Genomic DNA, 26130 nt, shown 5'->3' on the forward strand with positions numbered 1-26130 from the left:
TTCAGCTGAGAAACAAAAACCGGCAGATGGCAATGGCTGTCCGTAAGCTCCTTTGGAGCGCCTCTGAGGCTTATCCTCTGTCTTTTGGTCTTGTTTGCACAAGAGAGATGATTGTCTACCAGCCTACACAGATGTGTCCTTGCAGCTGGACGGTGTCTAACTGACTAAACAGAGGAAGCTGCTTCCCAGCAGGCCCTGGGACTCCTGCGGTCTGGAACTGATCTGGAACAGACTGGTTGGATGGAGGCTCTGTGGAACCAGAGAACACTGATAACCTCTTTGTTTTACTCAGGGACGCTCTTCCAGATGATAATGAAAGCAACGGTTGATTGGAAGACACACACACAAGCTAGGCAGTCAGTGTCAGGAAGGGAGCAGAGTTCGCAGAGAGGATGCAGGGACAAAGTCCTCCGAGACCCAGCTGTAAAAGATCCCGTGTAGTAAATGTGGTTCCCCCACTCCGTTGTGCTTCCCCACCTTTCCGTAGATGTGAGCCGGTGAGCTGCACGCTCCATGGTTTTCCCAAAGAGCTGGCTTCCAGAACCACCCAGGCCTGTCTTCTCTGCTACTTCCTCCTGGTCCAGGAAGGTCTTTGCTTTCATCCATGATTGCTTGTTCCTGACCTCATGCCCTGTGAAAGGCCTTGTCCTGGCTGTAGGCTCACATGGACATCCAGGTGTGAGGTGGTCTCCATGCATACCGTGAGATGGGTCAAGAGGAGGGGTATCGTTTCTAAATTCAAGCCTCAGTTTCCCGGCTAGCCTCTGACCTGTCTGCTAAGGTGAGACTACAGGTGCCACTCTCTCTCACAGCGACTTTCTTGTGGGCCTCAGTGCCTGCAGCCTGAGTGGTGAGCACTTGGGAGGCTTCAGGCTGTGGGGCCAGTGGAGCAAGGCGTGCACAGGTTGGTGGTGGGGGATGAGGTCAGAGAGGAAGGGTCCTGGTCAGACTTAACCCTCAGACTCACAGTGTGGGTCTAAGCTGAGTCCGCCAGGAAAGCTATTATGGGTGGGTCTTGGCAGTGGAGTGTGGAGATTCATCGAGGCAGATCATGTGGTGTAGTGATGAGGCGAGCAGGCCTGCTTTTCGTCCCACCCAGCTCCCGCACGGCTAGCTTAGCCCCGAAAATAGTAACACAGAAACTGTATTCATTTAAACACTGCCTGGCCATTATCTCTAGCCTTATACTGGCTAACTCTCACATCTTGATTAACCCATTTCTAGTAATCTGTGTTTACCATGATGTCGTGGCTCACCGGGAAGATCCTAACCCACGTCCGTCTTGGGCCGGAGCTTCATGGCGTCTGCCTGTCTCTGCCTTCTTCCTCCCAGCATTCTGTTCTGCCTTCCCCGCCTACCTATGTTCTGACCTATCAGGCCAAGCAGTTTTCTTTATTAATTAACCAATGAAAGCAACAGAGAGATAAAAGACCCTCCTACATCATTGTGGGGCTTCTTGTCCATTCAGACTGCCTATCCCACCCATGTCATCCCTCTAGCCTCTGGGTTATTATTATTACTTTAAAAGAGAGGGTCCCACAGAGCAGTTCAGGCTGGTCTGAAACTAGCAATCTTGCATCTGGTTTCTTAGTGCTGGTATTCTGTATGAGGCACTCTATCTGTCTGAACTGTAACTTTAAAAAAATTACATGTATGTGCATGTGTCTGCTTGTCTGTGTGTACACTGCATGCATACAGGGCCTGTGGAGGCCAGAAGAGGGGGCTGGAATCCCTGGAACTAGAGTTCCAGGAGGGTTTAAGTTCTCCAGGGTGGGAGCGGGGAACAGAACCCTGGTTTCTCTTGGAGCAGCATGTGTTCTGAAGCCATCTCTCTAGGCCTGATTTAACTCTTTGGTGGCCTCAAGGCTCCGCCCATGACTACAGACAGCTTTTATGGGCTCCCTGATCCTGCCTGCTCCTTTCTTGGGACTACTTCTGGCGTCTCTTTTCAGGTCAGGCTTCCTCGACATTTGGCTTGAGTTCTTTATCTCACTTTTAATTACATGTGTGGGGTGGCCTGGAAGCCACTGTGTGGTTACAGTAATTTTGTTTTGAGGTGCCACTCCGTCTCACCTCTGGACCAACCTGATCATGTGACCCAGGCTAGGCCAGCTGGTACCATCCATCCCTCTGGGCTTCAGTGACTGGTTCAGGAATGGGCAGGTGATCTATATGGTCACTTAAGGTGAGGTCACGTGATTGCTGTGGAATCACTGGCCCACTCCTGCCGGTCTAAACTGGTGACCATGTAAGCTTGGGTTACCACAAAGCAGCCCGAGAAGCGTGGTACCAGAAGATGACTCTTAGTGACATAATTTCAGCTCTGAAGCTGTACCTGAAGCAAAACCCGTGTGTCTTAGTCACTGTCGTTTGCTGTGAAGAGACACCATGATCAAGGCAACACTTATCAAAGAAAGCATTGAAGTGGGGGCTTGCTTACAGTTGCAGAGGGTTAGTCTGCCACCATCACGGCAGGGAGCAGGGCTCCACCTCCGCACCCACCTCGGCACTGGGGCACTGGCGCTGTGAGATATTCTGACCTGCAGGATGAGAGAGAAGCTGGCCTGGGGTGGGCTTTTGAAACCTCAAAGCCCACCCCCCAGTGACACACTTCCTCCAACAAGACCACACCTCCTCATCCTTCCCATCCCTCTGGAGCCATTCCTACTCAGCCACCATGCTAGCCTTGGACATTCTGGCTTCAGGACCCAGCCAGTTGATAAACAGAGAACTGTTTGGGGCTGCGATTGAATAATCTCAGCATAGTCTGGCCTGTGTTGTGCCGGGGCTGTGTCTGTGCCGAGGACCTGGTTCGGTGCCTAGCATAGGCAAGGTCAATGAATGAGCAAAGAAATGGAGAGGTTTCAGAGAGGCTCCCTTCCTTTTAGACCTGGAAACGAGACAGCAGGTGGAGGCTGTTTCTGCGTGATAATTACGCGGCAGAGTCCCGTGGGAACCAAGTTTCTCTAGCGTAAGGAACTTCAGCTACAGGAAAGCGTTGTCACAAAAGGACTCTTCAGGGCTCGTGAAATTCTCGGAGGATCTAAACTTCTCTAAGCGAAATTCCTTTGCCTTAGGGTTCTGAACCCTTAATCTCACTCTCATTGCCTTGTAAGAGAATAGCTATGAAAACACACACAGAGAGAGGTACCAAAGTTACCTTCAAAGGGTTTGGATGGTGTGAGAGCCAAAGTTACATTTTAAGTTTTAATTACTGTGTCTTAGAGATCCATGAAACAAAAATGTCTTGGATCTGTGTGCCCCTTGCCCAAGGACAGAGAGTTCCTGAACTGCTGGAGGCCATTGTTTACGGGCGATAACAAGGCACGTGTTTTCACTCCCCTAAAGAAGTTTGTTTGACCCATCTGTTCTGGATGTGCTTGATCTCAGGCGGGTAGGAGGTTCACAGGCTGGAATGACGTCAGGATGTATGCTTGCCCCTGATTGGACCTAATGGGAAACACAACGAATTATAGGTTTTCCTTCTTAAACCACAGCAAACTGTGATTCTGGGTCTTTCCCCTGGAACCTGGGTCTGAATCTGGCCAGAGCCCATCCACCTGACTAGTATTTAATTAAAGCTTGCTTCAAATTTGGCTTTAAACTGTGGTAGTGATCTTATTCTCGATTGGTGGGATTAACAATAGGAAGGGACCCAACGGAGAGGAGACAGGACTAGAGACTTTTGAGCCCCGCCAATATAGGACCTTTTCTCAAATGAAGCAAGGGTCTGGGAAGATGGCTCAGCAGGTAAGGGTACCTGTTGCCAAGTCTGATGACCGAGTTTGATCCCCCAAGCTCACACTGTGGAAGGGAAGAACGGAGGTCACACTGTCCCCTGACCTCTATGTATGCTGTGGCATTGTCTGCACGCATGCACACACAGAGACAGACACGCAGGTGGACACACTCACTAAATATCTATACTAGAAAAAGTAAGAAAAGGAAAGACCCAGTATCAGCTTTTCACAGCTGGGGAGGGCGTGCGCCAGCTGTTTCTCTTTGGGGCTGGGGGCGTCTCTGAAAGGCTGGCGGGACTGCCTGTGTTGAGAGGTGGACAGAGGGATGCGGAGGCTAGGGGATTATCTGGAAGGATCTGCCTTGGGTAGGTCACCAGATAAGCTGACTGGGAACAGAATTAGGCAGGCTTAAAACGAGGCTACAGCAGCAAAGAAACGCTGGTCCAGAGACCTGCCTGTTCCTAGAAGACATTGTTTATCTCACACCATGTCATATACCTACTGTCTAGACGCATGCTCCTTCAGCCTCTGGGCCTGTGGATGTTGTGGGAGATTGTTCGTTCACTCCCGGCCGTTCTGACTAGAAACAATCACACAGAAGCTGTATTATTTAAATCATTGCTTGGCCAATCACTTAAGCATATAGCTGCTAGCTCTTGTATCTTTGGTTAACCCATTTCTATTAATCTGTATATTGTCACGTGACTGTGGCTTACTGGCAAGGTTCCAATGTGTCTGTCTGGTGGCGGCTACATGGCTTTGTTGGGGGAGACTGCTTGTTTGTTCCCAGATGCCCAGCCCTGAAATAATCACTCAGAAAATGATATTATTTACAATACTGTTTGGCCAATAGCTTAAGCCTATTTCAAGCTAGCTCTTATATACTAAACTAACCCATCTCTGTTAATCTGTGCTTCACCACAAGGTTGTGGCCGACCAGCAAAGTTTCGACAGGCTCCAGCGGAGGCGTCTGTCTTTGGCAGTGGCTACATGGCTTCTCACTGACTCTGCCTTCTTTTCTCTTGCTCTATCTTTTCCAGCCTGGCTATATTCTGTTAAGTCCTTGACTGAAAGCAGCTTCTTAATCCATTAACCAATCAAAGCAACACATATACAGAAGGACTTCCCACATCATGTGGATTTTTTTCTTTTTTTTTTCCAAGACAGGGTTTCTCTGTGTAGCTTTGGCTGTCCTGGAACTCACTCTGTAGACCAGGCTGGCCCAGAACTCACAGAGATCCACCTGTCTCTGCCTCTCGAGTGCAGGGATTAAAGGCGTGTGCCACCACTGCCTGGCATAGCCTGTGGATTCCTGGGTGAAATGGAGAAGCTGGAATCACGCCCTGGACTAATGTGACTTCCAGGTCTGGTGTTTTTTTCCAAGCCATCTTCTCTCCATTGTTCCTCTGCGAAGCCCACTGAGAGAAGGAATGAAATGTCACCAGCCATATAGTGTGCACCTTAAGACACCCATGGAGAGGCTGTGGGTTAGCCGGGGCGCAGCTGATGGCCTTCCTGCCTTTTCCTCACACAGTGCTTCCTTCTTCTGGGTGCCCTCACAGTTGGAGGCTTTGGCAGGACTGAGAACTAGTGCTGTGTCTGGGGAGAGACTGCCAGCCTCCACCTTAGAGAGTTTCTAGGCCCCACCTAAGTGGCAGTTGTTAGGGAACCAGCAGCATGGATGCAGAAACCCAGACTTGGTCTGGGGTGATGAAGAGTGGTGCAGGTGGATGTCTGTGGGGCTGGAGGACACGTGTGGGCTCGGGTCCAGGTCATTTCCTACGTCTGGAAAGCAAGACGCCAGTCAGAACATTCAGCAAGGGCCTTGAGTTTAGCATCTGTTATTGTGGCAAATGGAGATATGCACTGGCACAGGGCATGAGGATGGGACTGAAAGGGACTTAGCTCCTGGCGTCCAGTCCTTTTGGTAGGGCAAGAACACTAACAGTGGCTCATGGACAGATGGAGAGGACCCTGAACTGTGTGGGACCTCTATCATGTCTGTGCTAAGTTCTGTAAAACCTAGGGTAGACACCAGGTAAACAGGACTAGTCTTTTGGGGCAGAGGGAGAATTTCTGCCAGATACGGTTTCCTGGCCTCAAATGCCTGTCAGCAGACGCCTGCACTCCTCTGCCAAGGCCATCGTCTTGGTCTCCAATTGCTTCAGGAGGAACCACTTTCTCTCTCCCGCTCCATCTTAGATCCTCAGAAGTGCTGCAGGAACAGATTCCAGAGGTGAAGGCGAGTTCTTCTAAGGTGGCTGGCTGCATCTGGCCAGAAAGTGCCACCAAAGCCTCCCCTAACAAGATTCAACTAAGCGATGCTTATTCTTTTTGCCTTAAAAAACAAAGTTGTGTGGATCAGAACGGGGCTTTTTTTTACCCAGAGGAAAAATAATAGCCATCGTTAACAATGGCAGCTGGGAGTTGATGAGAAAATAAAACCGCGGTTTTCCCAAGAGACCAAAGCCAAGAAGGGAAATGTGGTATTTGGTGCAGGTCTGCCCCCTATGGACCAGATTCTCAATTTAGGGGTTAACTGAAGGGCTCTGACTGCTATGACCTTGATGCCACCCTTGCCCCTTTTTACTGCCACCTGATGCCACTCCCCAGGTAAGGCAGCCTCAGGGACTTTCTCCTTTCCTGGCTCCCTAGGCTTGGAATGTGACCTGGGGACTCAACCATGTACCCGCTGCAGTGAGAATTTTAGACCAGGAAAGGGGAAGTTTTAAGAGACAAGCTTTCCTTTCCTGTCTGGGAGCAGTGTGTATTTCTAGCCCATACCGACATGTAGCAAGGCAGTCTCCATTTTGGTCACACTGGAACAACGATGAGCACACGATGTCCAGAGTTGTCTCCGCAGGTGGTGAAATAGCGTGATGCTTTGTCTGCCTGCGGATTCTGATGTCCGGTTATGACTGAGCCAAAGATACTGGCCTAAAAGACCAATTACGATAACTCCTTTGGAAATGGCCTGTCTTACTAGCCCGACTCCTGCCTGATCACCAGTGGCCCTGGGCTCCCTTGCTACACACCTGGCACAGGATGGTGAGTATTTAAACACATTCCTGTGTGCTTTGAGTCCTTTCTGAGTGTCATGTTGGGTCTCCTGCTATCAGATGAAGCTTGGTGGGACCATGAAGCAAGCCATGAGGGGCAAGTCAGTAAGCGGCACCCTCCATGGCCTCTGCATCAGTTCCTGCCTCCAGGTTCCTGTCCTGCAAGTTCCTGCCCTCACTGCTTCTGCTGATGAACTGTTATCAGGAACTGTGACTGAAATACACCTTTTCCTCCCATGGTTGCTCTTGGTCATGGAGTTTCTTCACAGCAAATCCTGTTGGGGCCATTTGGAGTCCTGGCCTCCAGCTGCTCTTTCCTGCTAGAGATCTTTACTTTCCTTCTGATTTGAGTTACTGAAAGCTGTGTCAAAGTTGTTTACCAGCTCTGCTTCACCAGCACGTGTTGCCTTGGCCTTGAGGATCAGAGGATAAGGTTTTCACCTGTTGGCCCACCTGACTGTTGGGTATGTAAACCTCCGTGGTGCTATTGAAGAGAGGGCTTCTTACCAGTGACTAGAGGCCCGTGTCTCTGTGTGTGTTTGTATGTTTCAACCTCCAGCCCCTTGCCTGAAGCTCGCGAACTGTATGGTAGCGCATAGAGCGCAGACAGGCGTTGTGCGCTGCAAAACCCTAACTAAAACACTTAGTCTTGAGGCGTGGTGGTGTGCACCGCGGAGCTCCGCTTGGCCTGCTCTCGTCCTCACTCACCGCTGTTTGCTTCCCGCCAAGGAACAAGTCGGTCAGGAAGCCCGCACCGCAGCCATGGCTTTCAAAGACACCGGGAAGACGCCCGTGGAGCCCGAGGTGGCGATCCACCGCATCCGGATCATGCTCACCAGCCGCAACGTGAAGTCGCTGGAGAAGGTGTGTGCCGACCTGATCAGGAGCGCCAAGAAGAACCTGAAAGTGAAGGGGCCGGTGCGCATGCCCACCAAGACCCTGAGGATCACTACGAGAAAAACACCTTGTGGTGAAGGCTCCAAGACGTGGGATGGTTTCCAAATGAGAATCCACAAGCGCCTCAGTGACTTGCACAGCCCCTCCGAGATAAACAGATTACGTCCATCAGTATTGAGCCAGCCGTGGAGGTTGAAGTCACCATTGCAGATGCCTAAGTCAACTGTTTAATAAATTGACTTAATCGGTTAAAAACAAACAAAAAAAAAACACTTAGTCTTACAGTAGAATAAATGAAATAGCAGGGTTGCTGGGCCTCGCTTCAGACAGATGAATCAGGCTTTCTGGACTTGAGGCCTGGGTACAGCACTTCTGAATGTTTTCCTGTTGATCCGGTCTAAAGCCATCTTACTGCAGGAAAGCATCTTACTGCTGGGGTAAGCTGAGTTCTTTACTGCACAGCACTGCGGGTTGGTGTGTAACTGATATTACAATATTCTAATGTGCTTTCTTGTATTACAAAGACTAAGTCATGAATGATATATGCTCCTGTGTGGGTCCTGGGGATTGAACTCAGGTTATCAGGCTTTGGTGGCAAATGCTTGTACCCCACTGCACCACCTCAAACAACCAAGGTTAGCCCCCCACCCCCACGGTGACACAACTAAGTGTCAGCCCTTTTCTATTTGTCATTTGTGTTCGTCAGTGTAAATGTTTACACGGTGCAAAAGTGAATCAATGTTTGAATGCTGTGCAAAAAGATCTGAGAGCTCCTGGAGGGATTTCACTTTGAGAACTGACTGTGTCTAAGAAACACCGCAGAAAATGAGGTGCAGTGACAGCAAGATGAGGCAGTCCCCGAGGAAGGGCGGGGCAGAGCACCTCAAGATAGAACGGAACCAGGAATACCTTCATGGCGGCTCCTGTAGGTTTGTCTCCCTCAGCAAGCTATGAGAGCATTTTTCTACACGGTTTAGTTGGTGTGTATGTTGATATACTGAGTCAGAGTCTATAGTCCTGGCTGTCCTGTAACTCATAGAGATCCTTCTGTCTCTGCTTCCCAAGTGCTGGGACTAAAGGTGTGTCCACACCTCAGCTGTGGTGTGTGCCTTTCACCAGACTATCCCAGAGTTCAGGGTGATCTCTGTAGGTTAAAAGGCAGCCGGAGTCACATGGTAAGGCCCTGTCTCAAAACGAACAAAAACCCAAAGCTACAATTTAAATAAAGTTAAGGTGGCCACGTTACATTCATTAATGATGAAATCAAAAGCAGTGGTGCTGATTTTTCTTATGGGGAGGATCTGCGGGAATGAACGGCTGCTCCATGATTTCAACAGATGGAATTTATCTCCGAAGGAAACAGAATGCTGTAACCAAACACTGTGATGGTCACTTTTCATGTTCCATGACTTAGGCCTAGCAGCAAGCTCACATAAAGACGCCACTGTTCACACAGACCGTCCACACGATGCCCACACTCAAGCAGCACTGTGGGAACCCGGTCTCAACCCTGGTTCTAGAGTACTTCACTTATTACAGAGGACAGCATAGGTTGTTAGGTTGGCAGCAAGCACCTTCACCTGCTGGCCCATCTCACTGCCCTACTTTCCTTTGAGACAAAGGATCACACAGCCCAGAATACAGCTAATCCTCTACTTCCCCATACTGGAGCCGTGGTGTGTGTCACAGTGTCATCTTATGCAGAGATGGGACTCAGACCCAGGGTTCCGAGCATGCTAGACAAGCACTCGGCTGACCAACACTCCCGCCATCATTACGGCCTTCCCATGTGTGCATTTGCTTGGTTCTTATTCCCCGCCCAGCCTCCTCCATCCCTCCTCTCCCCAAACAGCTCCCCTTTCTGCTTTCATGTCATGTGTATTCCTTTATTCTGTCTCGGTCCCCTCCCCACCTTCAGACCAATGTGGTCTTTTAAATGTGGCACAAACCCGAAGACAGACGCCGTGAGGTCTCTACGAGACACTGAAGATCGTGAGGTGACAGACACAGTGCAGTCCTGGGGAGCAGTGTCTCACTCTGTAGGCCAGGCTGGCCGTGAACTCGTGTGAGTGACACAGTGCAGTCTTGGGGAGCAGTGTCTCTGTAGGCCAGGCTGGCCGTGAACTCACACCCTCTTGCCTCAGTCTCTCAGGTGCTGGGCTTACAAGTGTGCACCACTGTGCTCAACCTTCACGAGTCTGAGTGCATACGTGCATGGGGGGGATATATGCTGTCAATCAAAATTTCCATGTTTATTACATAATTAGAGATATATTTTTGAGGAATAAAAAGATTTAAAGATAAAAATTGTAAATATATCTTGATACAAAAATGTGGGCATCAGCCATTGAGACTTCTTTTGTTGCAACTAGAATTATTTACAAGTGCATAAGTGTGTCATGGTCAGGAAAAGCTTGCTTTTCTTTCTCTCGTTTTGTACTGCTGGGAACGACTCTTACTGAGCCAGACCCCAGCCTGGGCATAGCCTTTTAGCATAGAGGGTGCTAGGTGGCTGGAACAGAGCTAACGTAAAACCAAGCAGCTCAGATCTGTGCTACAGTTTACATCCTTCAGAGTGCCCTGTGTCACACACCTACACCAGATAACAGACATATGGGGAGCAGGCACACAGTTGAATTTTGGCAGACTGGAAAGGCCCTGAAATGTCTTTGGGGCTGGGAAACAAAACAGACATACTGTATTTCTTGAACATGTTGCAGTGATGATACAGTTCCTCCCCTCTCGGTGTGGCCAAGCAGGAGCCCAACAGGCTACACTGGTTAGCTATGCTTCAATAATGTATCAACCTGATCGTACTAGAAAAGTCCACAGGTTGCCTGAAAAGGTTGCTGTTTATTTGATGGAATTATGGAGTTTAACTGAAAAACCCAACAACAGTCCTACTTATTTGAAGGACTTTAGTCATTTTAGATACACCGAAAATCTTTTATATATAAATAGATACTTACTAATATAAAACTAACTTGATATTTCAATGAGCACAGGAGGGGACTATACTACAATGGAGACGTTACTATTCCTGTCACTATTGTGCATAACACTGAACTGAGAGACACCATGAGGCACATACGGTGGAGGGGCTCACAACGCACTGCGCCCTCGACAACCCTTAGTGCATCAGTGGCCATCTCTCCTCTCTCAGGTTGAACTCATGGTGCGACAGTGACCTCTCTGCCCTGGCCAGCGGGTGTCTGTCACATGACACGAGAATGCACTAGAGAGCGTGAGCAGCTACTGCTGCAGCTGCGACGGAAAGGCTGCAGATTTACACAAACTGCCACAATTTAAATCTCTAGCAGGAGATAGGCTAGTAAATTCGGATATTTTAACCTACTAAGTAAGATGCCTGTGCCAAAAGGAGGACTGTCACGGTGTCCCGGGACATTTTCCGGTGAGCAGAACGTGCTCTCAGAAATGCCGTTGTTGGAAGGTGGACGGCCTGCGCCCTCAGTGTTTACCACAAACCCAGCGGAGCTGATGCTCTGTCTGCAGGTCCGTCAGCTCCTCAATAGTCCTCCAGCTACACTGGCAAGCATACGCCCGGGCTCCTTTCTTCTGGACCAACTTTGCTTTCAGTTTGTGGAATTCCGGCATGTTGTTCCTATGGCAAAACAGGCAGGCTTGAGCGGTGTCTGTGCCTGGTGTTCCACGACACAGAAGAAGAAAAGTCCTGCTAGTAACGGCTGTGCTCTTGGGCCGCACTACTGCTAATGGCAATCTTCGAGATGCGACTTCTGAAGGATCACCCAGTCACTACTCAGAGACGACACGGATGGGAATGGAACGGACCCCTCCCCTGTGCCATAGAGGCAGTGGCAGGAAAGGCGGGCTGCTGGCTTCATTACAGCACACTTCTCTATGCTGAGCTCATTTCTTTCACTTGTTTAAATCACCTGCTTATTTATTATATCAGCAACAAAATACCTATCCTGAAGTGTGAATAATGCAAAAAGTAACTGAAGACAGTTATTAAAATGATAACCATTGGCTTTGATTGTATTATAAGAATATGGAAGTTACTGTAAGTTTAGTTATTAAAGAAAATCAATTATGATCTTTATGCATTGTTTATGAACATAAATTATTGGAAAATAAAACTGGACAAGCTAAAAATAAAATATTGAAAAAAACTCAAGAGAAATGATGAAAGGCAGAGCACAGGCTAATGATGCATGACAGTCTCCACACTGCCCCCTGGTGGTCAATGTGTGCTAACTCAGACGCTTCAGACAGAACCTAAGAAAACCCTAGAGACTTTCAGGGCCAAGTGTCTGAGCTTAGTAAGGTAACACTCCTACCAGCAGTAACCTAGCTAAGGTTATGAAGAGCTAGGGCAATAACAGTATAATATGGTTTTATGAGAATGAAAAACAAGCCCAGTAAAACTAAGTCAACGAAATGAGCTAAAACATCACTGCACTGGCTTCTTCCAAGCTGCCCTCTTGGGTACCTACAGCCAATCCCATGGGTTCAGATGAAATTCCTCCCAGAGCTTCAGAGGCAGTTTCAACAGTATCTGCAATCCAGTGTTTAGCCCCTTCCATCTGTGAACTAAGGCGCTTGTCCTAAGACGCTGTTGGTGATGCCTCTGGTACATCTGCTCCGTTCTGCCATTCTCACTGCTGCGATCCACAAAATGTAACTCCTGTGCTACCGTACCATCTCTTCATCAATCCTAATGATTCTCCACTGGCCTGCTTTCCCTACACAGTAGTCCATTAGCCCTTAAAAGCTAAGGGATATAAACCCTTATATCCTATAAACTGATCACCAAGGAAACAGGCAGAAAATGCCACAAGTTCAACATCTTGGTCTGCTAAGGAAGTTCCAGGCCAGCTATAGCTACACTGCAAAACCCTGTCTCAACATACAAAACTGATGTCTGCATGGGCCTCTCTCCAAATGAAGTTTTCAGCCGTGAGTTGAGCTCCTTGCTATTGCTGACTCCTACACTGCGCCAGCCCGTGCCATCTCTTGTTCAGACTTTTCTGACTCCCACCATGCCATGCGATTCACCTCTCTCTGTGCCTTTAAAAATAGCCCGAGTGCCACGGCCACAGTTGTGCTCAGAGTCTGGATGCTGCAGGTGAAGTGCACCCACCATCCTGCCCTCCAGCTCCACTGTCACCCTTAAGTGCATGTTCTCTGCCCACCTCCCTCTTAAAGCACCCTGACAAGGAGCCAGAGAACGCCTGTTGGTAAGAAACGCTAAGGAGTTACAGGACACAGGCGCATCAGTGGCTGGCGCCTTGGCTGAGATAACCAGATTCTCTAGTTGTTTCATTCTCCTGTTTTCTAGACATACATACTCTTAAGTATCTTGAGGACTCAGGTTGTATTCTTCACTGACTTATGTAACTAGCTAGCTTATTATTATTATTAGTTTTAATAATTTAGTACAATAATCCTAGTAATCACTACTTTGAGTAAATTATATGTTAAAATGAGACTACCAATAATCTGGAGTAAAGTGACTGGTGTCTATTTTTTTGTGACAAAGTCTGATCTTGAATTTACTGTCGTCTTGCCTCAGTTTCCAGAGAGTACCCATGTCTGCCATTCTAGAAGAGTGAGACACCACACATTTCTCATGTCATTTTGTGCCTGTGCTCACTACTGTTTTGATGATACACACACCTTACTATCCTAAGTCTATAACAATTCATGTTCATGACTTATGAGAATCAGACACTTGTTAGATTAACCAGCAGACAGTGAACAGCAAGACCCAACCCGAACCAAGCGAACAATGGCATTCTCAGAGCTCTGGGCTGGTGTGGAGCACACAAAGGTTGTGGGCACAGGAATCAGTGGGGCAGTTCTGTGTCCTTATTCAGAACACACCCTTATTTAGGCTGACAGCAAACCGAGGAAAAGGAGGTGAGAAGGAAGGGAGCTAGGGCCCACATGACTGGACAAGCAGACCAACAATACAACAAAATGAGACATGAAAAGCCCTTGGTACATTTTCTTTTTTTCTTTTTTTTTTTTTTTTGGTTTTTCGAGACAGGGTTTCTCTGTGGTTTTGGAGCCTGTCCTGGAACTAGCTCTGTAGACCAGGCTGGTCTCGAACTCACAGAGATCCGCCTGCCTCTGCCTCCCGAGTGCTGGGATTAAAGGCGTGCGCCACCACCGCCCGGCTACCCTTGGTACATTTTCAAGACGTGGTGGTTTGAGAGAAACCCCAAAGGGAGTGGCACTAATAGGTGTGGCCTTGTTGGAGGAGGTGTGTCACGGTGGGGCAGGCTTTGAGGTCTCTTAGCTCAAGCTTCCCTCAGTATGACAGTCAGTTCAACTTCCTGCTGTCTGCAAGGACTCTCAGCTGGTTCTCCAGCACCATGCTTGCTTCTATGCTACCATGCTCCCAGCATGATGATAATGGACTGAACCCCTGACATGTGAGTCCCCTCAACTAAATATTTTCCTTATAAGAGTTGCTGTGGTCATGGTGTCTCTTGGCAGCAATACAAATGCTAAGACACAGGGTGAAATTCTTCAGAAACATACCTGAAGAACAGGTAATCACATGATTTGTCCCACATATAGTCAGTGTAGCTCACTATCCGGAAATCACAGGCTATACAACGCAGCTGGTCACATGCTCTGGTCAGAGAGAAAGAAAGATGCGTTAAAGATGAGCTGTTTAAATAGGAAAATACAGTGGCATGCTCCATATAACTGAATAAGCAACAGAAAGGTCTGGATTAATGATTGCAACTGTTTGCATTAAAGGACTGTTTATGTGTTTAAGCTTTCTGGCTGGATATGGTGGCACATTCCTTTAATCCCAGCACTTGGGAGATATCCGGTACTGAGTTCAAAGCCAGCCCATCTTTCTATACTGATTTCTAAGCCAGCCAGGGTTATACTACACAGCAAGACCCTGTCTCAAAAAAATTAAATAAAAAGCTTCCAGGTTATTTTTCACATCTAGCTTATAAATATTTTACACAATACATAGACAAATGAATATTATATGGACATACAGTGTCAGATTGACAGATCAAAGAATATAATTGCCACACTGAGAAACTGTCTTCAAGAAAGCACCATTTCTGGAGCCATCACTGGTTTGCTTGTCTTAGATTCTAGTGAGAGGTAAACTAGCACTCACTGTGAATATACGTTATTGTTTGTTAGAAGAGCAGGGCAATGAGATTAGGAGTCCTGGGAGGAGATGGGTAGGGATTCTGAACAGGGCAGCCTGGACTAGCCTCATTCACAGGGCATATCTGAACACTGTGTACTGACGGCAAGGATGCAATGAAGAGCAAGGTTGTGAGTGCTGGCAGAGCGGCCCTCAGGGACTGTCAAGAAGACCACGTGACAAGCAGGTCTCCTGGAGGTACCATGTCGTAGCATTATGTGCAGAGATGCTAACCATAAGGAAAGTGGTAACATATAGTAAGTTTAAAAAGAATTATGAATTGTTGTTGCAGCAACAGAAACAGCCATTATTTGAAATATTTAATAAACAAATTCAATGGATACATTTAATAAAAACTAAAAGTTGATGAGTTGTTAAGACACACCCAGGGAGAGGAGAGAAGAGGGAAGAGAGGAAGAGGGAGGGAGAGAGAGAAGAGATAGAGAGGGGAGAGAGAGGGGAAGAGAGAGGGACAGAGAGAGGGGAGAGAGCGCACATGCGCCGTCAACTGGTTCACTCCTACATACTAAGTACTTACAAGTGACAACAAAGTGAACAAGATAATTTCTGTGACTAGTGAGCCAGTGCAGACTCTGGCTCTGAGCAAAGGAATAGCCAAGGAATTTCCTTGTGACTCAATTTTTCTTTTTATATTCCAATTTTGCTTTTGTTCTTTTCGATAGTGTGTTGTTTCAATATATTTTACTAATATACTTTTTTCAGTAATATTTCTGTAACAAATAAAACAAACCAATTATTAGACTTTTTCCTCTGAAATTAAAATACAGGCTAGGAAGGTGGCACATGCCTGTAGCCCCAGTACTTTTAAGATGGAGGCGGAGATCATCATTGGCTAATGGTGAGTTCCAAGGCCAGCCTGGACTGTATGAGACTATCTCAGACTTTAGATACGTAACTTCTAAACTGGAAAACTTTTGGTCTCAAAGTTTCCTTGAGAATGAATATTTCTAAGAGTATCAATCACAGCCAAACATTTACAGTGTTTCACAGGAACTCCTTTTACACTGTTTGTGGTTGCTGAGGCTGTGCAGTTCCTGTGGCATTTCAACCCAGTTGTATTCTAAGACTTGAATGATGGTCCCCACGGCTCCTGTAACTGTGTTCTTATGCAGATGTAGTTTATTACATGTTCACAACAGAGTGTTAACTTTAATGCCTTAACACATATGTGCAATTTGGCTGAATTATTGCTATTGTGGGAACCATAATTTAGATTTTTATGACATTTTATGTGTAAAACCTTAACCATTATGTTTAATATAGTTTTAAATTTAAATTTTATTGGTTTATCAAATCTATTCACAGTACTATATTTTCTCACAAACACTGGCTTTCATAGGACAATGTGCAGCTAAGACATTACCCTGCTGCTGTGAGCACTCTGTGATCCCAACCAGTGCTGGGGGGTGGGGGGATAACCCAGCCTTGCAAGGAGTTTACAAATACATCAACCTACAAGTAAGGAGAGAACTTATTTGGCTTGAAAAGGATGCCTCAGCTGGGTGGTGGCAGTGCACACCTTTAATCTCAGCAGTGAGGAGGCAGAGGCAGGTGGATCTCTGTGAGCTGGAGGCCAGCCTGGTCTACAGAGTGAGTTCCAGGACAGACAGAAACCCTGTCTCAAAAAAAAAAAAAAACATAAACAAAGCCCCCAAAACAGAAAAAACCCAAAAACCAAAACTAGCTACCCCCCCCAGTCAAAATAAAAATAAAAAACAAACAAACAAAAAAACCAAAACCAAAAGGAAAGGATGCCCAGTCTGATCTAGACCACTTGTCCATGACACCACGTTCCTACCACATTCCACATCCTTCCTACCCGCTGGGCAAAGACTTCAATGTCCACACTCCGCTCACAGTCTGCATTAGCCCTACACTGGAGCTCAGTGCAAGAATCCAATGAGTGAAACGAACAAGCACAGCACAGCTGACTCCCTTTATGTCCTAAACATGAAAACTGTACGTACGTACACACACACACACACACACGTGACTACTCATTTTATGATAAGGTCATGTTCCAACAAACCCCTCCTAAGTGAAAATGGCATGTAGCATATGTAACTATCATACATCACAATACAAAGTAAGCTTACTGGTTGCTAACCTTGTGACTGAGTGGTTCACTGTCCCTGCCCAGCACCCAGAGAGAATCACACTACATACTGGGAAAAGAAAAATTATTAAAAATTAAAATATGGCTAATGAACTGAATGTGTTAGTCACGTTGGAGCCATTGTAAGTCAAATATCTGTTAGCATAAAATAATACAAAATTATGATTCCAATAAAGAATAAATTAAGTATTTTCCTGTAAAATATGGAGGGACTATATACACTAAGGAAGTGTTTCTATGTTTATCTAACTGCTAGGCAGAACTGACCATTTTATGGATGTGTTTAGTAGGAATGTCCAAAATAGTTCTTCCACATATCTGCCCAGACTCTACAGTTCTTAGTTAAATCCAATCCAATCTGCACAGAGGGCTAGAAAGGCTTGATACCTGGACAGTTTCAAAGTAATATTGGCTGGCTAGGTATGGCATCACCTGCCTGTAATCAGCACCTGAGGGCAGAGGCACGAGGATCAGGGTTCTAATTCTTCTTGTCTGTATGGTGAGCCTGAGGATAGCCTGGGCTACAAGACACTTCACATCAAAACAACAGCCCAAGCAGCAGCTCTAACAGTGGAGCAGCTAAGAGCCTTCCTTTTCACATAATGGAGCCTGACACAAGAATCAGGTTACCAACATGAGCCCTTGCTTTCTAACAACGCATCCATTGATGCTGGGACATCACCTGGGAGCCTTTTCTGTCCAGGGCTGGGAGAAGAAACAGGATTTTGCTATGCAGCTATGGCCGGCCTGGTCTTACTCTGTAGTCCAGGCTGCTCTCACAGTCTCCAGTGCTGGTGTTAGAGGCATATGACGTTATAGGCTAGTAGTCCAGGCTATTTGGAAGGCGTTCTTCTCATTCACGTATCTGTTTCTGTGTGTGGATGTGTGGATGTCAGAGGACAAGCTCCAGGGTTAGTTCCCTCCGTCTACCATGTGGGTTCTGGGCTCCAGCTTAGGTCACGAGGCTTGGCTGCAATGCATTTCCGTCCACTGAGCCCTCTGCTGGCTCTGTTACTCACTGCCTTCTCTACCACAGACATTTATTCTTCAAATTCTTTCAACTCTACGCTGGAGAAAAGAGGAGGACCACGCACTTTAGTGAGCACAGTAGTGAGCTTAGAGTGAGAGAGGCGCAGGTGGCAACTCGGCTGCCACCGGATAGGAGACAGGCATTTCGGCTCTGCCATCTTGAAGGCTGGATGCGTGTGAGCTTTGAGAAGTGGGGTGGGTGGGAGCAGAAATGGCCGCTGTGGTTCCCGGCAATGTGACAAAGTCGCCTGCAGGTGACACAGCTCTGAAAGTGAGAGAGCACAACGGAGCTAACAGGTAGATGGGGCAGACAGCAAGACCGTAGCTTCCTCTAAGGTCTCTGCGGGGACAGGTCTCGGTGCACAATGACTAACTGCTCTCAGCTCTTTAGACAGCAGGCAGCACTCAGCTTCCCAACTTCACTTTGGTCCTGTGGCTACTCCTTCCTGGATTACTAATCTAGGCTGGCATCACCCCAACTCTCCATTTCTTTTTGTGGCCCCACTTCTATTATTCACTTGACCTAAGTTTTTCTTCTTAAAAATGAATAAAAAGAAAAAAGTGCTTTAGGAACAAGAAGGGAAAAAGATAATGAGCAATGTAGGTAAGCGGCCCCTGCCGAAGACAGAGTCAAGTGTAGCAGGCAGTGCAGACATTTGCTTACAGTCAGTTTTCTCCCAGCCTGTGAAAACGGTAAAGGAATGTGCTAGAAGGGACAGGGGTTTGCAGTGAGTGGCACCTTGACTCTACGTGAGGGCAGGGTCTTAAAGTGGGTGGGAAGAGACAAGAAATGGCAGGTTTCTGTTTTAGAAATGTAAAGCCCAGCTTGAGAACTCTGGTTAACACAGACCTTTACTTTCTCATGTCTTCTGGCTCAATCAGTGAGGCCACGGCACTGCATCTGCTCTACAGCTGCCTCAGTTTACCTACACGAGCCAGCCTTTCACATCTGCACACGCCCCTGCTGCTCTGTAAAAACCTGGGTAGGGCTCAAGTGATCCAAGTGGGGCTCAGAAAAAGGCAGCACGACAATGAACAATAAATACCCGACATTACAATATTTTTAAGAAAATATAGGTCTTGCTGTGTTGGCTCAGGCTGGCCTGGCCTTGGATTTATAGTGATCACCCAGCCCCAGCCTCCCACAGGCTGGGATTACAGGCATGTGCCACCTGCACAGCTCAGCCTTGAATAGTTACTTCCCAAGGATATTAAATGAGTTACCAGTGTCCCTGGACTGGCTGGTACAATGCACAGCTCTCATTGTAGAATGGTCTGGTGCCAAGGCAGCACACTCTGCCACAGGACAGCCCAGCACATGCACACTGCATTTCCTGCAGCCTACCTCGGCGAGGTGTTTGTTCCAATCCCACATGGAATGGCGCTTCCACTGAGATACACCGGACTGCAACTAGATGTGTTCAGGAGATGGAAAAAAACAAAATTACAACAACAACAACAACAAAGAAACACGAGAAGTCAGCTGGTCTGCAGTCTATGTTCTAGTGATCGTGTTACATGCCTCCCGCAGCAAGCCAACCATTTCAAGGAGGAGGTATTTATTACAGCATCACCCTCCACAGGATATAACCTGCATCCACAAACACTCAAGGAGTTAAAATGAGTCACGGGAAAGTGAGTGCCAATAATGTAAGGAATAAAGTCAATACTAAAGCATGTAACACAACATTAATTTTGAGAAACCGTTAACACTTTTTTAACACAGCAGAAAATTATTTATAATAGCAATAATCTCCTATTTAATTTCCTTTACACTAAATGGGCCATAGATCCTAAGCACACCCCAGATATTGCTAGTGGTCTTTTGTCTCAAGGCCAGCTGGCGCTCTGTCCTTAATGCCACTGGTGTTGAAATGGCGACAGAATCTACTGGCCCATCCTCGCGGCATCCGCTCACTCAGCGGAGAATTCACCACAACAGTCTCCACTTACCTCTTACTGAGGCCTTGAATGGAAGCTCTGACAGATGTGTTACTTGAAGATTTAGATTTAAATTTTTGCTAAAAAACAAAACAAAAATAAAAGACCAAAGGCTTAGAGAACTACTTTATAACAACAGTATTTTAAAATGATGTACTAAGCATTTGGTGGTGTTTTTTCCGAATACCCACAACAGCGATGGCTACTTTCTAAAGGCAGGAGGGAAGGAGAGCGCCTGAGGAATTCGCCGTCTAAGAACTGCTCTGCTGCCCCAGCACACCGAGACTTAGCGTCACTTTCTACCTCTGCAGTGATTTCATATGAAGGACCTGCTTAAAACTTCATTCTGGAAAAACTCAACTGAAGAGGGGGGAACAACCCTAAGCCCAGTTTTAAAGGTTTTGAATGGTACTTATCTAAACTAAAATTAAATTCCTGTACAACTTTGGGATTATTAATTCTGATCAATTGTAATGATATCAAGCTACATATGAGCATGGAAAAGTCGAGTTACCTGGTCATAGCATACAGTAGTTCCTTATGTTCCGATAACATCGCCATCGTGAGTAGGCATTTATTAAGTGTTAACTGTATGAAGTAGCAGACATCATAAACCAACCACATACTAGGACCACTGCCAGCAAGAGAAAGCAAGACAGGGGAATGGCTCCTAAAACTATGCACAGACATGCCTTCATTTCATAGGGCGGCTGAGGAAGTTTAAGAGGCAAAAAATTTCACTTATCCATCTCTCTTAATTTTGACTTGATGTTACACAGGAAACTATTTTGCTGCACCCATAAAGCTTCAACAGGCGCTCGGGCAGCACGCTCACCCCCTGCACGGTATTACAGGGGCAAGGTTTAAGCAGGGTGACATTGAGGGGTGAGGAGATGAGGAGGAGAGGAAGGGAGGGTTAAGCAAAACAGTGTATGAAAAAGCCACACGGAAACCTACTACACTGTATGCCAATTAGGAAGGGTCAGTTAATTTAAAGAAGTTCAGAGAATAAAATAGAGCAAAATACCGACATGTTCAGAACGATGGGTATGAAGAGTCCCTCACACAGCAGATATAGGTGGCTGTTACTTTTGAATGTTTATAAAGCTAAAACAGACGAACATCTAGAGTATTAAAGTACTGACAGTTTAGTCAAATCCACTGTTTTGGGATGACACTGATGTCATTGCAGTCTGGACACTAAAAACGCTCCTGTACTGACAGCCACCTGCTGTAGGCCTTTGAGAAATGTGTCCTTAGACACTACCTAAGACAGCTGAGCGACAGCTAGACCTGTGCAGGGTGACTTCTCCACTAGCAGCTTTTCCCATTTCTTATCTTGCTGGGACGTCAACAGAGACAGTTTCCAACATATTACCCTCTCCAATTGTTTAAGTGGAATAACTTCATGTGTACTTCTCAGAGTTCAAAGGACTACATCTGGATAGCTACTCTGCCTTAACTTTTGAGACTATTCTAGTATCTTAAATAATGACAGAATTACTGTACACTTAGAATGTCACTTACACAAGGTTTTTTCTCAAAGTTTGGCTCCTCAAATATCTCATTAATAAGACTGTCAAGGTCATCTTCTTTTTGACACGTTTCTGCTGACCTGGAAGAAAACAGGCACAGAATAAACCCTCACAGACAGACAAGTCAGAGAGTGGAAACACTACCGCTGGAGGGGTTAACACAGGGTGTTTTCAGGTATGGACATACATCACACCCTGCACGGCTTTGGGACGGACCTGACTGAGGTGACTGGGGGGTGGAGAAATGACAGACCTACACACAGAAAGGCTGGGACCGGGTGGGTTGTGTGCTTTGAAGGAGACAGGCCACCAACATGTGGAACTCAGTGCCCATTACAGACAGCAAGAAGAGGGGGCGGCTGAACAGGTTCTATATGTGCTGGCTCTAACCAAGATCAGCTGTCAACAAGCCTCATCAGGAAGGCTGTGCCATTCCTGAGGGTCTGAGGCACTAGGATCCTTGACATGGCCAACCTTGTGTCACTAATGCACTTTCGGGACTTCAACCAAACCCACAGAATAAGCTGTTTGTTGAGAACAAGATATGGTTTATTGGCACAAATTCACATATGGGCCTTACTATTATGCACTAAGATATCTAAGCTTATTAAAAATGGGAATGCACTTTTCTAAATTATGTCAAGCACTTATACACAGAATATAAAATATATAGGTTATAAATTCTAACACCATAAAGGTTTCAATTTTAACTCAAATAACTCTTTCTTTCCTAAAGAAGTCAAAGTTCATGTCAGCAAATGATCCAAAAGTGGAGATCCCTCCCCAAAGCCAAAGAACCATTGCTATGTGTCAGAATATCTCAACTGCACAGGTTTTTCAAGGGAAGCCACCATGCCATTATGAATACAAATGGCTGCCACACAGAACACCCGTCTGAGGGAACTCTGGGCTGGGGGTATAGCACACAGCACAGCAACGGGTAGAGTACCTGTTTAGCATGAACACAGTCCTGGGTCCTAACGTCCAGCTAGCACCACCCAGTCTCCTGCCACTACCCCCCAAAAGTAAATATTTACTACCTGTCAGGCAGCCAGTGTCTTAAGGCTTTCATTGTTTCTGTTTCAGGTGAGGAAAAGACACTGAGATCCAGCAGCGTGTACAAGGCCGTACAGACAAAGGGCAGTTCACAAACCACATGTTATGAGACAACTGTTCTTACTGTTTTTATGTTGTGGACACTGTTGATCAACTTCAGAGTTCACTGGACCATTTTATGATTTGTCTTAGAAGATTATTTCTTTGGTTCAAATTCTTTAGAAATGCATTTACTTTGAAACTGAATACTAGGAATGTATCCCTTGTGCCAAATGGTTGATACAATTACCTGCAGACTTAGTTGTCCCGGATCTCACTTTTATCCTTCATGCCTTTCTCTGTCTACACTGGCATTTTCCTCTGCCTTCCAAGTATGCTAAAGACTTTCCTTCCAAGAAAATAGCAGTAGCAGCAGCAGCAGCAGCAGCAGCAGCAGCAGCAGCAGCAGCAGCAGCAGCAGCAGCAGCAGCACAACTCTGCCACTTCTTACAGCTGGGGCAGTCTACAGCCATCATTTGATTCACTACCAGTAACCTACATGGCTCCCCAATCTTAGAACTACTGATACCGGGTCAGATAACCCTGTATGTTGAGACAGGGTGCTATTGGACATTACAGGCTGTTTTATAGGGTTCCTATCTACCTCCTAGGTGTTTATAGTATACTTTTTCCCAGTTGTGATAACCAAAAGAACTTCTCTGGCCATTGCAAAATCATCACTGGTCTAGAGATACTAAGCTAGCTGAAGTCATTTAATTTCTCTGAACTTCATATACTTTACCCATTGAAGCAGCATCTTTCCAACTGCTTTCAGGTCTAATGTTCTATCTCTGGCTTTTTCTCCACATCTCTCGACTACAGTGCAATTCTTACCTCAAATCACTACATTCAGGTCTCTCTCAGTTCCAATTCTCCTTAATCTTTCAGAAGCACATGGCACAGTTGTGTCTGTCTTTAACTTTCTGGTTTTGAGAAAGGGTCTTACTATGCAGCCCTGGATGGCCTGGAAATCAGAGATCAGTCTGCCTCTGCCCCTGCCTCTGCCTCTGGGATCAAAGGTGTGCACCACTGAACCCAGGTTATAAAGATGGCCTCACGAGATTTCCTTTTGTTTGTTTTTTTTTCAATTGTTTTATTTGGTGTCTTTCTTAAGTGAAGAAATGGGTGGGTTCCGGGGAAGCGAGGCTGAGGGACAAATCCGAGCACCTCAAGTTATGAGGGAAAACAGCAACAAAAGGCAAAGGTGAAATCCCAGCAAGGGATTCTAGCAACTTAGCTTCTGCGTGTTTTGTGGGTGGCCACATCCTCCCCTTCCTTTAGTGCAAGAGGTATTACTACTGTAAACGATTCTTCTAGCCACCAACACCTCAGTTTGGAATCCACCTGTCTTCTTTCAAAGCTCAGGGATAGAACGAGGCAGATACCCATAAAACAAACACAGAACCTCACAGCAGAACCCTCAAACGAGGTCAAAGGTTGTCCCGAAAAGCGCCTCAACTGAAAAGGCTAGACCATAAAACATTCAATACAATGGTGTGTCCAGGACCCAGCTTGCACTGCTAGGGGACAGCCAGGTCACTTACCCTCTACGGCTGATCCACTTCTCCAGCATACAGACAGACAGAGCTACTAGCACTGCTGTTTCCAACCACTGATACACTCCTGGTCCTTTACGAGCTACCTGCCACACACGGCTGAAACCACTAACCCATCTCTGCCCACTAAGGCTAAGAATACTGCACCTGTGCACAGATGGGAAGCTGCTCACAAGCTCCATCACGCTCAACACCAAGTCCACTGATCCTCGGGAGTTACCAGCCAGCTCTGCACTGAGGGGCCGCTACCACATGCTTCGTGTGTCTGTAGATCTTTTCACGTTAACCTCAACAATTCGCAGCTGGTTCTGGTTACTCAGTAGTAGTATTCCATGCGTGCGATTAAACAAGAGCCCCAAACCACAGGACAGCACATGTGATGGGGATTAAAGTGTAGGGAACAGAGAACCACCAAGGGGCAGATCTCACAGAAACCTCAAGGAGCCCTTCTCCATCTAGCGCAGAAAGCAACTCACTAACTTAGGTTTTTCCCAATTGCCCCTATCCTTGGACCTCAAAGCACACTGAGTGCTTTTTCCTTTGAACTTGGGGTCTCCAAATGAGTGTGCAAAGTCCATGAACACAACCTGGCTGAAAACAGATGGCCCAACAAACATACACTGTCTGACAGTTAAATTCATGTTACAAAAAAACTAACTTGAAGATTTATTTCTGTAACATCTCGCCCAGCTCAAAGGTGACAGCCTCCTCTTGATCGCTGTCAAAGGGGTTATTCTCTGTCTCAATGAGCTCCCAGAAGTGGCTCCTTCACTGGGCCTGGCATTTGCCTTTCCCAAATGTTCTAGGCAAGCGACACATTTCCAAAAGACTCTAGCAAGGGTTCGTGCCGATCCTAAGCCTTCACTTGAAAGGATAATGCACTGATGTTTATTTTCTATTTTTGTTGAGACACCAAATACTTAAGTGTCCTCAAACTTTGACCTGGATATCAGACATTTGCTGGGCCCCGTAACTTGGTGCCATGGGCAATGGGCAAGCAACTGGGCTATTTAATTCCGATGTTTACAATGGATACTTCTTTAATAATCAAGTCTAATCTTCTCTAACTCCTCCTTGCGCTTACATCAGACAACAGTAAGATAGAATGGTGTCCTAACAACTGGCCTAGGGTTGCCTGGTAACGGGGTGAGGCAGGACGTTTCAGTCCCGGCACCGCAGCCTGGAAGGGAAGGCTGCGTGGCCGGGGCAGCATGGCCCTCGGAGGGGCTTAGGGGAGGGACGCTGCCGGATCCCCCGTTGGGTGAGGGCCGTCAGGTAGGGTCTGGGCTCCCTCGGGCTCCCTCAGGCGCGGGGTCCGAGCGGGGAGGGGAGGTAGCCTGCAGCCAGGCCGCTCCGCGGCGGCGGGCGGCTTTGGGCCCAGCACGTCCGTCCGTCCGCCCGCCCGCGTTCACCTGGGATCCTCCTCCGCCTCGGCTCCGTTCCCGTCGCCGCTGGGGGGCCGCTCGCCCAGGCCCAGCCTCAGGGGGTCGGGGCTGCAGAATTTGCTCTCGACTTCATCCAGGAGCGCATCCAGGTCTTTCGCCATTTTGAGCGGGCGCGAGCCGGCGGGTGGTTTCCACAGCAACGCGGGAGCTCAGCGAGCCGGCCCGCCAGTCTGCATGCCCTGCGCGTGCGCAAACCGCCCTCCGCCACGGAACGCCAGCCGCCGCGGCGCCGGGCGGCGAAGGGGTCGTGGGTCTGGGCCCGGGTCTGCAGCCGCGGGTGGGTTCCGTGGGCGCAGCCTTTTCCGGCTGAGCTCCCCTCGGCTTCGGCGCAGCCTGTGGGCCCCTCTCGACCCTCTTCGATCCCACTGCGGTGCCTGACCCCAAATCTGGCGTCACCACCTCCCCCCCCCCCCCCCCGTCCCGACCCCGGGTCACTTCCGCGGTTGTAAATGTCTTTAATTATTCCGGGGGGAATCGGTAAAAATTTGTGAAGCCAAAACTACGGCCTGTGACAAAAACAAACCCTTT

At 47.3% G+C, this 26130-nt stretch overlaps 1 protein-coding gene and 1 pseudogene across 1 annotated transcript; one reads left to right on the forward strand and one right to left on the reverse strand.

Moving 5' to 3' along the window:
* Positions 1-7508: 7508 nt before the first annotated feature.
* LOC130887940 (40S ribosomal protein S20-like) lies at positions 7509-8088 on the forward strand (annotated as a pseudogene).
* A 1466-nt stretch (positions 8089-9554) lies between these two features.
* On the reverse strand, positions 9555-25749 carry Cfap418 (cilia and flagella associated protein 418). The gene is made up of 6 exons (XM_057791131.1): positions 25570-25749; positions 21499-21586; positions 19984-20051; positions 19376-19441; positions 14225-14320; positions 9555-11318 (listed from the first exon to the last, which is right to left on the reverse strand). Exons 1-6 carry the CDS (start codon positions 25701-25703, stop codon positions 11165-11167), a joined length of 606 nt encoding a protein of 201 aa, XP_057647114.1. The 5' UTR covers positions 25704-25749; the 3' UTR covers positions 9555-11164.
* Between the last annotated feature and the right edge of the window lie 381 nt (positions 25750-26130).

Source organism: Chionomys nivalis, chromosome 16 (assembly GCF_950005125.1).
Source record: "Chionomys nivalis chromosome 16, mChiNiv1.1, whole genome shotgun sequence".
Taxonomy (NCBI): domain Eukaryota; kingdom Metazoa; phylum Chordata; class Mammalia; order Rodentia; family Cricetidae; genus Chionomys; species Chionomys nivalis.

Coding starts and splice junctions, on each gene's coding strand:
- Cfap418 (XM_057791131.1), bottom strand. CDS start 25,703: ATGGCGAAAGACCTGGATGCGCTCCTGGATGAAGTCGAGAGCAAATTC. Junction 19,442..19,983: donor ATTCAAGGCCTCAGTAAGAG/GTAAGTGGAGAC, acceptor GAACACATCTAG/TTGCAGTCCGGTGTATCTCA. Junction 11,319..14,224: donor TGTGATTACCTGTTCTTCAG/GTATGTTTCTGA, acceptor GTTTTGCCATAG/GAACAACATGCCGGAATTCC.